The sequence below is a fragment of the Aythya ferina genome (genome assembly GCF_964211825.1).
Source record: "Aythya ferina genome assembly, chromosome: 30".
Taxonomy (NCBI): Eukaryota; Metazoa; Chordata; class Aves; order Anseriformes; family Anatidae; genus Aythya; species Aythya ferina.
In genome coordinates, this window is record NC_140327.1 from 2,160,212 (window position 1) to 2,171,484 (window position 11,273).

The following is an 11,273-nucleotide window of genomic DNA, read 5'->3' on the forward strand; positions in this document are numbered from 1 at the left end:
CTCTTTTTTTGGTCAGTAATTGCCTCAAAACCCCAGGGGGCTCCTTAAAGGAGGAAAAAGAATTAAAAAAAGGAATAAAAAACGCGACGGAGGGGGTATTAAAAGCGGGGAGGGGGAGTTTCGGCTTTGCCGTACAACAAAATGGCGGCGCCCGCGCCCCTCCCTCGCCGCGCCCCGCGCATGCGCGGAGCGGCGGCAAGATGGCGGCGGGCGGGGGCCTGGCGCTGCTGAGGGCGGCGGCGGGGGCCCTGCGCGGAGCGGGGAGGTCGCTGTGGGGCCAGGTGAGGCCGGAGGGGGCTCGGGGAGGGGGTCCCGGGGGTTACCGGGGCCTCACGGGGCCGGGAGGGGGGGGCGGGGAGGGCCGCGGATGTGGCGTCAGCGCGCCGGCCACGTGCGGGAGTGACGTCACGCGGCGGGCCTGCGCCCCGGGCCTCGTGACGCCAGCGGGGAGGTTACCTCATCGCTTATTTAATTAATTAATTGCTTATTTGGGCATTTACTTAATTATTTCGTTTATTCGAGGGGGTTTCGCGAAGGCGGAGGGAGGTTTGGAGGGGTCGCGGTGACGTCACCGCGTGTCATGACGTCACTGGGGGTGTCATGGCGTCACCAAGCCGTGCTGACGTCATTACATCTCTCGTGTGACGTCACACATGGGGTTGTTCAATCCCTCCACCCCCCCCAACACACCCCATGACATCACACCCCTAAAATACCCCCCCATGACGTCACCGCCACCCTAGGGTGCCCCCTATGACGTCACCAGCACCCTGGGGTGCCCCCCCGTGACGTCATCACCCCCCCATGTCCCCAGGGTGTCCCCCCGGCCCGGCCCTGCAGCTCCGAGGCGCCCCCCAAGCCCTCGGAGCCCCCGTCCCCCTACAAGGAGAAGCCCTGGGAGTACCTGGAGAGCGCAGGTAGGGCTTTTTTTTTTTTTTTCCCCAAAATCTTCGGGTTTGTCCCCAAAATTTGGTCGGTTTCCCTGATTTCGGGGTGTCTGAGGTCCTGCACCCCCACCCCGCAGAGTACCAGGAGGCGTACGGGGACAAACCCGTCTGGTTCGGCTACCGGCGCAACCACAAGGGCGCCGTCCCGCCCCAGCGTACCCGCAAGGCCTGTCTGGTGAGATGGGGGGGGTACTGGGAGGGACTGGGAAGGACTGGGAAGGGCTGGGAGGGTGCTGGGGGGCGCTGGGAGGGAGCTGGGGGGAATTGGGGGGGGTCTGGGGGGTTTTGGGGGCACTGAGGGGGACCTGAAGGGCATTGGGAGGGAACTGGGAGGGTCTGGGGGGAAGGGGGGGTACTGGGATTGACCTGAGGGATACTGGAAGGAACTGGGGGGAATTGGGGGTTACTGGAAGGGACCTGGGGGACATTGGGAAGGACTTGGGGGACGCTGGGAGGGAACTGGGAGACACTGGGGGCATTGGAAAGAACCTGGGGGGAACTGGGGGACACTGGGCGGGAACTGGAAGGGCCCTGGAGGACACTGAGGAGGAACTGGGGGACACTGGGAGGGAACTGGGTGACACTGGGGGAACTGGGAGACATTATAAAGGAACTGGGGGGAATTGGGAGGGTCCTGGAGGACACAGAGGAGGAACTGGGGGATACTGGGAGGGAACTGGGAGAGAACTGGGGGCAATTCCCTGTGTTTTGTCCTCCCAGCGCAAGGGGAAGCGGGTGGGGAACCCCTGCCCCATCTGCCGGGACCGCCACCTCTTCGTGGATTTTCGGGTGAGATTTTCGCGGATTTGGGACCGGATTCGGGGCACCCCCTTCCCCCTTCCTCCCCCCGCTCTTCCTCATCTTCCTCCCCCCTCTTCCCCGCAGAACGTGAAGCTCCTGGACCAGTTTGTCTGCCCCCACTCAGGCTCCATCTTCCACCCCACCCACACAGGTGAGGGGGCACCCATGGGTGCTGCGGGGCCACCCTGATGTCCTCGGGACCCCCGTTACCCCCCCATTTCCCCCCCAGGGGTCTGCATGAAGCAGCACAAGCTCCTCCTGAAGGCCATCACCAAAGCCCAAGACCACGGTGAGCCCCAACACCCCTAAAGAGTCAGCACCCAAGGGTGGCAGCACCCATGGGTGCCCGCCAGCACCCATGGGTGCCATTTTAATGCTTTTAACCCAATTTTTTCCTCACAGGGCTGCTGTGGCTGCGCGTCCCCTTCGTGCCGGTGCCTCAGGACGACTTCACCGCCCGCCCCCCGGCTGTGGGGAAGACGCCGCCGGCCCCGCAGCTGGCGGCCGGCAGCGCTTGGTACCCGTGGTACGACTGGCAGCAGCCGCCCCCCGCCACCATCGCTCGCCTCAGGCGCCTCTACAAGGACTACCTCCGGCCGGAGGAGGGCGGCCCGGCCCCGGGAGGAGCCCCCGAGGCTCCGTGAGGGGCTGGAGGGAGGAATAAAGCGGCTGGAGCCCCGCTGAGTGCGCTCCTTTGTTGGCAGGAGCTATGGGGAACGTGGCACAAAATGGCGGCCGGGCCCACAAAATGGCGGCCGGGCGCGTACAAAATGGCGGCCGTCTTCTTCATCAAGGGGATGAGGGGCGGGGCTTGTTGCTAAGGGAGTTGCTAAGGGGCGGGGCTTGCCGCGAGGGGTGGGGATTGGTTAGTGAGGGGTTGCTAAGGGGCGGGGCTTGCTGGGAGGGGTTGCTAAGGGGCGGGGATTGGGTGGGAAGGGTTGGAGGGGGACGGGGATTGGTGGGGAGGTTGCTAGGGGTGGGGCTTGTTGCTAAGGGGTTGCTAGGGGGCGGGGCTTAGTGGTACAGGGCTGATATGGTCCAGGGATGGTTGCTAAGGGGCGGGGTTTGGTTGCTAAGGGGCGGGGCTTAGTGGTACAGGGCTGCTAGGGGGTCTGGAGATGGTTGCTAAGGGGCGGGGCTTGGTTGCTAAGGCGTTGCTAAGGGGCTGTATTTGGTTGCTAAGGGGCGTGGCCTGCCTTCCGAGGGACGGGCTGCGATTGGCTCGGCAACCCCGGGAGGGGCGTGGCCCGTTGCTAAGGGCGGTTGCTAAGGGCCGGGCCTGGCGCCGGCCGGGCCTGGCGGCGGCGGCGACGGCACCGACGAGGCCCGGGGCCAGGCCAGGCCCGGCGGCGGCGGCGACGGGGCCATGGAGTTCCCGTTCGACGTGGCGGCCGTGCTGGGCGAGCGCGTCTCCGTGGTGGACCAGCACCTGCGGCCCGCCGGGCGCCGCGGGCCCGCCCACCGGTACCGGGCCGTGGGCCTAGGCCTCAGGCTCGGGCCTGGGCTGGGCCCGCCCGGTGCATGCTGGGAAAAAAAAAAAAGCGGGGAGGAGGGGCAGGGGCATGCTGGGAAAGGAGCCACGGGGCAGGGAGGTGAATGGGAGGGGGGCGCGGGGCATGCTGGGAAGGGTGGGGCCCCGTTGGCCTCGCCCTGAGGCATTGTGGGAAGGGTTAAGGCCCTGTTGGCCTCGCCCCGGTGCATTGTGGGAAGGATGGAGGCCCATTGGCCTCACCCCAGTGCATGCTGGGAAAGGTGGAGGCCCATAGGCCTTGCCCCAAGGCATTCTGGGAATAATGGAGGCCCATTGGCCTCACCCCAAGGCATTCTGGGAAGAATAGAGGCCAACTGGCCTCACCCCGATGCATTATGGGAAGGATGGAGGCCCCTTGGCCTCACCCCAGTGCATTATGGGAAGAATTGAGGCCTGTTGGCCTCACCCTGGTGCATTGTGGGAAGGATGGAGGCCCCTTGGCCTCGCCCCAAGGCATTATGGGAAGGATGGAGGCCAATTGGCCTCACCCCAAGGCATTATGGGAAGGATGGAGGCCCATTGGCCTCACCCCAGTGCATTATGGGAAGAATTGAGGCCTGTTGGCCTCACCCTGGTGCATTGTGGGAAGGATGGAGGCCCCTTGGCCTCACCCCAAGGCATTATGGGAAGAATAGAGGCCAACTGGCCTCACCCCAAGGCATTATGGGAAGGATGGAGGCCCATTGGCCTCCCCCCAGTGCATTCTGGGAAACATGGAGGCCCCAATTAACCTTCCCCAGTGCATTCTGGGAAGTTTAGAGGCCCACTGGCCTCACCCCAAGGCATTATGGGATGGATGGAGGCCCACTGGCCTCATCCCAGTACATACTGGGAAGGACGGAGGCCCCCATTACCCCTCCCCAGTACATACTGGGAATAATGGAGGCCCATTGACCTCCCCCAGTACATACTGGGAAGGATGGAGGCCCACATTACCCCTCCCCAGTGCATACTGGGAATAATGGAGGCCAACTGGCCTTCCCCCAGTGCATTCTGGGAAGGATGGAGGCCCACCAGCCTCCACCTCCCCCTCCCTATACCCCGGGGGGGGCCACCCAGTGACCCCCCCCCAAAAAACCCACCACAGGGGGGACCTGGAGCAGCAGCTGCGGACGCTGATCGACGAGCTGGGCAAAGCCTCCGCCAAGGTAACGAAAAGGACAAAAAAACGGGGCGAAAAAAGCTAAAATCGGGTCATAAAACCCCCTATTTTTATTTTTTTGTCCCCCCCCCGCAGGCTCAGGGGCTGCCGGCCCCCGTCACCAGCGCGGCGCGCATGGAGAGCAACCGCCACGTCCTCTACATCCTACGGGACGCCGAGGGACGAGGGTGAGTGGGGCCAAAACCCCCCCTTTTTATAGGGTGGGGGCTCGGGGGGGGGCTCAGCGACCCCCCCCCGCCCTTTTTTTGCCCCCCCCCAGGAGCAGCAAAGCGGCGGTGATCGGGTTCCTGAAGGTGGGCTACAAGAAACTCTTCCTGCTGGTGAGTTTTTGGGGGCAAATCCCGCTTTAAACGGCCATAAAAGCGCCCTATATGGCCGTGCCCCCCCCCTTTATGGTCGTGGCCCCCCCCCAAATGGCTCTGGACCCCCCCCAGGATCACAGCGGGGCGCACAACGAGGCGGAGCCGCTCTGCGTCCTCGACTTCTACGTCCACGAGTCGCTGCAGAGGCACGGCTACGGCAGGGAGCTCTTCCAGCACATGCTGAAGGTGCCCGGGGGGGGGCGAAAATGAACCTGGGGGGGCTAAAAATGACCCCGGGGGGGTTAAAAATGACCCTGGGGGGGCAAAAAATGGCCCAGGGGGGACAAAAAGTGACCTGGAGGGGCGTAAAATGACCCAAATGGGGTTAAAAGTGAGTCAAAAACGACCAAAAGGGGCACAAAAAGATCCGGGGGGGGGCAAAAATGATTCTGGGGGGGGCAAAAATGACCCCAGGGGGGGCAAAAATGATCCCGGGGGGGCTAAAAATGGCCCGGGGGGGCAAAAAGTGACTTGGAGGGGCTTAAAATGACGCCAATGGGGTTAAAAGTGGGTCAAAAATGATCAAAAGGGGCACAAAATGATCCCGGGGGGGGCTAAAAATGATCTGGGGGGGGTAAAAATGATCGGGGGGGGGCAAAAATGATCCCAGGGGGGCTAAAAATGGCCCGGGGGGGGAAAAAGTGACCTCAAGGGGCTTAAAATGACCCCAATGGGGTTAAAAGTGGGTCAAAAATGATCAAAAGGGGCCCAAAATGATCCCGGGGGGGGCTAAAAATGACCTGGGGGGGGCAAAAATGATTCTGGGGGGGGCAAAAATGACCCCGGGGGGGGCAAAAATGATCCCGGGGGGGCTAAAAATGGCCCGGGGGGGCAAAAAGTGACCTGGAGGGGCGTAAAATGACCCAAATGGGGTTAAAAGTGAGTTAAAAATGACCAAAAGGGGCCCAAAATGATCCGGGGGGGGGCAAAAATGACCCTGGGGGGGTTAAAAATGGCCCGGGGGGGCAAAAAGTGACCTGGAAGGGCGTAAAATGACCCAAATGGGGTTAAAAGTGAGTTAAAAATGATCAAAAGGGGCCCAAAATGATCCCGGGGGGGCTAAAAATGACCTGGGGGGGGCAAAAATGATTTTGGGGGGGGTAAAAATGACCCAGGGGACCCCAAAAATGACCCGGGGGAGGAAATAACCTGGGGGGGGGCTAAAAATGACCGGGGGGGGACCCAAAAGTGACCCAAAAAGCCCCAAAAATGACCAAGGGGGGGCAAAAATATCCTGGGGGGGGGATAAAGGACCCGGGGGGGGCCCAAAATCACCCCAAGGAGCCCCAAAGTGACCAAAGGGGGGCCATAAATGACCCTGGGGGACCCCAAAAAGACCCGGGAGGCCCCAAAAAGACCCGGGGGGGTCCCAAAAAGTCCCGGGGGGGTCCCAAAAATGTCGTCCCCCCCTCCCCGGGACAGAGCGAGCGGATGGAGCCGTGGCGCCTGGCCGTCGACCGCCCCTCGGAGAAGCTGCTGGCCTTCCTCCGCAAGCACTACGGGCTCTGCCACCCCATCCCACAGGTGAGTTTGGGGTCAGCCCCCACCCCAAAACCCTTTTTAGGGTCCCCGACACCCCCACCGTGAAATTTTTGGGGTTTTCACCTCCCCACGCGTTTTTCCTGGGGGCTTTTTGACCCGAAAAACGCCGCAGAGAGCAGCAAACGGCTTCAAAGTTTCATTTATTTTAGGTAATCTTATAGGATTCACCCCAAAAAGACCCCAAAGCCTGGCCTCACACCCCAAAAAGCCCAGAAAATGCCCCCAAACGCCCCGAAGTGTGGTCTCACAACCCCGAAAATCCCAGAAAATGACCCAAAAAGCCCAGAAAATGCCCCAAAACACCCCAAAGTGTGGTCTCACAACCCTGAAAATCCCAGAAAATGACCCAAAAAGCCCAGAAAATGACCCAAAAAGCCCCCAAAGTGTGGCCTCACACCCCAAAAAGCCCAGAAAATGCCCCAAAAAGAGCCAAAGCGTGGTCTCACACCCACAAAAATCCCTGAAAATGACCCAAAAAGGGGCAAACGCCTCCAAATTTTACCCTAGAAAGAGTTATTGGTCCCAAATAACACCCCAATGGCTTCGAAGTTTCATTTATTTTAGGTAATCTTATAGGATTCACCCCAAAAAGACCCCAAAGCGTGGCCTCACACCCCAAAAAGCCCAGAAAACGCCCCAAAAATCCACCAAGTATGGCCTCGCACCCCCAAAAAGCCCAGAAAATGACCCAAAAAGCCCAGAAAATGCCCCAAAACGCCCCAAACCGTGGCCTCACACCCCAAAAAGCCCAGAAAATGCCCCCAAAATCCCAGAAAATGCCCCAAAAAGCCCCAAACATGGCCTCACACCCTAAAAAGCCCAGAAAATGCCCCAAAAAGGGGCAAACGCCCCAAGATTTGCCCCCAAAAAGAGGGAAAATGCCCCAAGATTTGACCCCATGGGGGGGAAATTCCTCTGAGATTTGCCCTCCTTTATAGGGTCGACCCCAAAACGAGGCAAAAAAACCCCAAACTTCGCCCCCATATGGTCCCAAACCCCAAAAAGACCCCCTGGGGGTTATTTTTTGGGGGTAAACACCCCAAAATCTGCCCCACGGGGGTGCAGAGCTCTGAAATGGCACCGGGGGAGGGGGAAAACCCTATTAATTTTTTGGGATCGCCGCCCCCAAACCCCTTTTTCCCTTTTAGGTGAACAACTTCGTCATCTTTGAGGGCTTCTTCAGCAACCGGCCCGGTGAGCAGGGGGGATTTAGGGGGTTTTGGGGGTTTTGGGGGATTTAGGGGGTTGTAGGGGATTTATGGGGTTTTGGGGGATTTAGGGGGTTATAGGGGACTTAGAGGATTTAGGAGGTTATAGGAGATTTATGGGGTTATAGGGGAGGTTGTAGGGGATTTAGGGGGGTTTGGGGGTCTTAGGGGATTTAGGGGGGTTATAGGGGATTTAGGAGGTTATAGGGGCTTGTAGGGGATTTAGGGGGGTTGTAGGGGATTTAGGGGCATTGTAGGGGATTTAGGGGCGTTTAGGGGATTTAGGAGGTTATAGGGGGTTGTAGGGGATTTAGGGAGTTGTAGAGGATTTAGGGGCGTTGAGGGGATTTAGGGGGTTATAGGGGATTTAAGGGGTTATAGGGGATTTCAGGGGGTTATAGGGGATTTAGGGGATTTATGGGGTTGTAGGGGATTTATGGGGATTTATGGGGTTGTAGGGCATTTAGGGGATTTAGGGGCTTGTAGGGGATTTAGGGGGCTTGTAGGGGATTTCAGGGGGTAATAGGGGATTTATGGGGTTGTAGGGGATTTAGGGGCGTTTAGGGGATTTAGGGGTATTATGGGGCATTTAGGAGGTTATAGGGGCTTGTAGGGGATTTAGGGGGCTTATAGGGGACTTAGAGGGGTTATAGGGGCACCCCCACCCTATAACCCTCCCCCTTCCAGCCCCCCAGCGCCGCCCACCCCAAAAACGCCCGGAGGAGGAGATCAAACCCTACTCCTTACCGGAGCGCGACTGTAAGGCGCGGGACACTGGGGTGGGGGCAAAAAAAACCCCAAAACACGACCCCATAACGGGGCCGGGGGGTGGATATCCCGTCCCCACACCCCCACCCCATTATTTTATGGGGTAGTTTTAAGGGAAGAAGCGGAGCCCCCCTGGCCCTTCAACCTGACGGCGGGGCGCGCGGGGGGGTCCCCGGTACGGGGCAGCCTCCGCCCCTTCCTGGCCGAGCGGGGTCCGCGGCGCCCTACGGGGCCGGACGGCGCCGACCCCATAAGGACCCTCAACGGGGGGGGCGAGGGCGAGCGGCAGCGCCGCGCCAGGCGAGTTTTGGGGGCGTTTTGTTGGGTTTTGGGGGTCTTTTATTGGGTTTTGGGGTCTTTTATTGGGTTTGGGGGGCGTTTTATAGGGTTTTGGGTTGCCTTTATAGGGTTTGGGGTTTCCTTTATAGGGTTTTGGGGTTTCTCGTTGGGTTTTAGTGTTTTTTCATTGGGTTTTGGGGTCTCTCGTTGGGTTTTGGGGTCTCTCGTTGGGTTTTGGGGTCTCTCGTTGGGTTTTGGGGTCTTTTATTGGGTTTGGGGGGCGTTTTATAGGGTTTTGGGTTGCCTTTATAGGGTTTTGGGGTTTCTTGTTGGGTTTTAGTGTTTTTTCATTGGGTTTTTGGGTCTCTCGTTGGGTTTTTGGGTCTCTCGTTGGGTTTTTGGGTCTCTCGTTGGGTTTTTGGGTCTCTCGTTGGGTTTTGGGGTCTCTCGTTGGGTTTTGGGGTCTCTCGTTGGGTTTTGGGGTCTTTTGTTGGGTTTGGGGGGCGTTTTATAGGATTTTGGGTTGCCTTTATAGGGTTTGGGGTTTCTTTTATAGGGTTTTGGGGTCTCTCATTGGGTTTTGGGGTCTCTTGTTGGGTTTTAGTGTTTTTTTCATTGGGTTTTGGGGTCTCTCATTGAGTTTTGGGATCTCTTGGGTTTTGGGGTCTCTCATTGGGGTTTTAGTGTTTTTTCGTTGGGTTTTTGGGTCTCTCCTTGGGTTTTGGGGTCTCTCCTTGGGTTTTGGGGTCTTTTCATTGGGTTTTGGGGTCTCTCATTGGGTTTTAATGTTTTTTTCATTGGGTTTTGGGGTCTCTCATTGAGTTTTGGGGTCTCTCGTTGGGTTTCAGTGTTTGTTTCATTGGGTTTTGGGGTCTCTTGTTGGGTTTTGGGGTCTCTCATTGGGTTTTAGTGTTTTTTTTCCTTGGGTTTTGGGGTCTCTCGTTGGGTTTTTATTGTGCTTTGGGGTCTTCCATTGGGTTCTCGGTATTTATTATTGGGTTGTGGAGTCTTTTATGGGATTTTTTTTTTATTGGGTTTCGGGTTTTATGGGATTTTGGGGTCTTTTATTGGGCTTTGGGGTTTTCTGTTGTGTTTTGGGGTCTTTTATTGGGTTTTATTTATTGTGTTTTGTGGTCTTTTTATTGGGGTTTTGGGCTCTTTTGGGGTTTGGGGTCTTTTTATTGGGGTTTGGGCTCTTTTATTGGGGTTTTGGGCCCTTTTTATTAAGTTTTGATTTTCCTTTGCTGGGTTTTGGGATTTTTTATTGGGTTTTGGGACTTTTTATGGCGTTTTGGGATTTTTTTACCTCATTTCCCTCCTCTCCCCACAGCTCCCTGGGCCGGGCCGGCCGCTGAGCCCGACGCCGGATCCCCCCCGACCCCACAGAGGGGATTTGGGGGGGGCCCTGGGGGGTCTGGTCCCCCCCACGGCCCCCCATGGGTGCTCGCCCCCCCTGTGGGTGCCCGTCCCCACCCCACTGCCCCCGTGGGTGCCTCTCCCTGCCCCATAAGTTTTGGGGGTGCCTTTCCCTGCCCCGTGGGTGCTTGTCCTCCCCCCCCAGCACCCATGGGTGCCCCTCCCCACCCTGTGGGTGCCTGACCTTGCCCTGTGGGTGCTGCCCCTCCCCCTCAGCACCCATGGGTGCCCCTCCCCACTCCGTGGGTGCCTCCCCTTGCCCTGTAGGTGCCTGTCTCCACCCCCCAGCACCCATGGGTGCCATTCCCAACCCCATAGGTGCCAAAGCCCAACCCTGTGGGTGTCACCCCTGCCCCCCAGCACCCATGGGTGCCCCTCCCCACCCCATGGGTGCCCTTCCCAGCCCCATGGGTGCCTCTCCCCGCCCTGTAGGTGCCCGTCCCCCCCCCCCAGCACCCATGGGTGCCCTTCCCAACCCCATAGCTGCCAAAACCCAACCCCATGGGTGCTGCCCGTCCCCCCCAAGCACCCATGGGTGCCCTCCCTCAACCAGTGGGTGCTCCTCTTCACCCCCCAGCACCCATGGGTGCCCCTCCCCACCCTGTGGGTGCCTCCCCTTGCCCTGTGGGTGCTGCCCCTCCCCCCCCAGCACCCATGGGTGCCCTTCCCAACCCCACAACTGCCAAAACCCAACCCCGTGGGTGCTGCCCCTCCCCCCCAGCACCCATGGGTGCCCTCCCCCACCCCCTGGGTGCCCGTCCCCGCCCTATGGGCGCCTGTCCCCGCCCCCCAGCACCCATGGGTGCCCCTCCCCACCCCGTGGGCGCCTCCCCTTGCCCAGTGGGTGCCGCCCCTCCCCCCCCAGCACCCATGGGTGCCGCCCCTCCCCCCCCTTTTGGTACCGTTTCAATAAAGCCGCCCTTTTTCTTTCGTTTCCCGCGCTTCCTCCGTGACGTCACCGCGGGGGGCGGGGCCGCGCCGCGCCACGCCCCCTCCACCCCCACCCTCCAATCCGCGGCGGGACCACGCCCCCCTTTCAGGCCACGCCCACACCGCGCTGCCAATCACCAAGCCCCGCCCCCCTCCCCTCCCATTGGCCAGCCCCCAGCGCCAAGCGAATGAATGACCCGCACCGCGCATGCGCACCCCCTCCCATTTCCCCCCCCCCTCATCCCACTGCGCATGCGCCGCCGCCCTTCCCGCCCGGTCACCTTCCCGGGCTGCGCTGCGCATGCGCCTTGCTCCCCTCCCGGCTGC

At 59.8% G+C, this 11,273-nt stretch overlaps 2 protein-coding genes across 6 annotated transcripts; both read left to right on the top strand.

Annotated features, from left to right (window-relative positions):
- The first annotated feature begins 128 nt into the window (after positions 1-128).
- On the top strand, positions 129-2,427 carry MRPS18B (mitochondrial ribosomal protein S18B). 2 transcript variants are annotated; one of them, XM_084501316.1, is made up of 7 exons: positions 131-281; positions 815-917; positions 1,025-1,122; positions 1,668-1,736; positions 1,833-1,899; positions 1,978-2,037; positions 2,151-2,427. In XM_084501316.1, exons 1-7 carry the CDS (start codon positions 201-203, stop codon positions 2,390-2,392), a joined length of 720 nt encoding a protein of 239 aa, XP_084357442.1. In that variant the 5' UTR covers positions 131-200; the 3' UTR covers positions 2,393-2,427. The 2 variants fall into 2 exon arrangements, with proteins under 2 accessions (XP_084357443.1, XP_084357442.1); XM_084501317.1 differs by lacking the exon at positions 1,668-1,736 and having other exon boundaries at positions 129-281.
- A 437-nt stretch (positions 2,428-2,864) lies between these two features.
- ATAT1 (alpha tubulin acetyltransferase 1) lies at positions 2,865-10,951 on the top strand. Of its 4 annotated transcripts, XM_084501264.1 has the most exons (10): positions 2,869-3,212; positions 4,367-4,427; positions 4,517-4,608; positions 4,701-4,761; positions 4,876-4,989; positions 6,226-6,327; positions 7,494-7,539; positions 8,241-8,312; positions 8,429-8,621; positions 9,931-10,097. In XM_084501264.1, exons 1-10 carry the CDS (start codon positions 3,115-3,117, stop codon positions 9,953-9,955), a joined length of 864 nt encoding a protein of 287 aa, XP_084357390.1. In that variant the 5' UTR covers positions 2,869-3,114; the 3' UTR covers positions 9,956-10,097. The 4 variants fall into 4 exon arrangements, 3 of the variants coding, with proteins under 3 accessions (XP_084357391.1, XP_084357392.1, XP_084357390.1); XR_014686315.1 differs by lacking the exons at positions 8,241-8,312; positions 8,429-8,621 and adding an exon at positions 10,335-10,951 and having other exon boundaries at positions 2,865-3,212; positions 9,931-10,262; XM_084501266.1 differs by lacking the exon at positions 8,241-8,312 and having other exon boundaries at positions 2,866-3,212.
- The last annotated feature ends 322 nt before the right edge of the window (positions 10,952-11,273 follow it).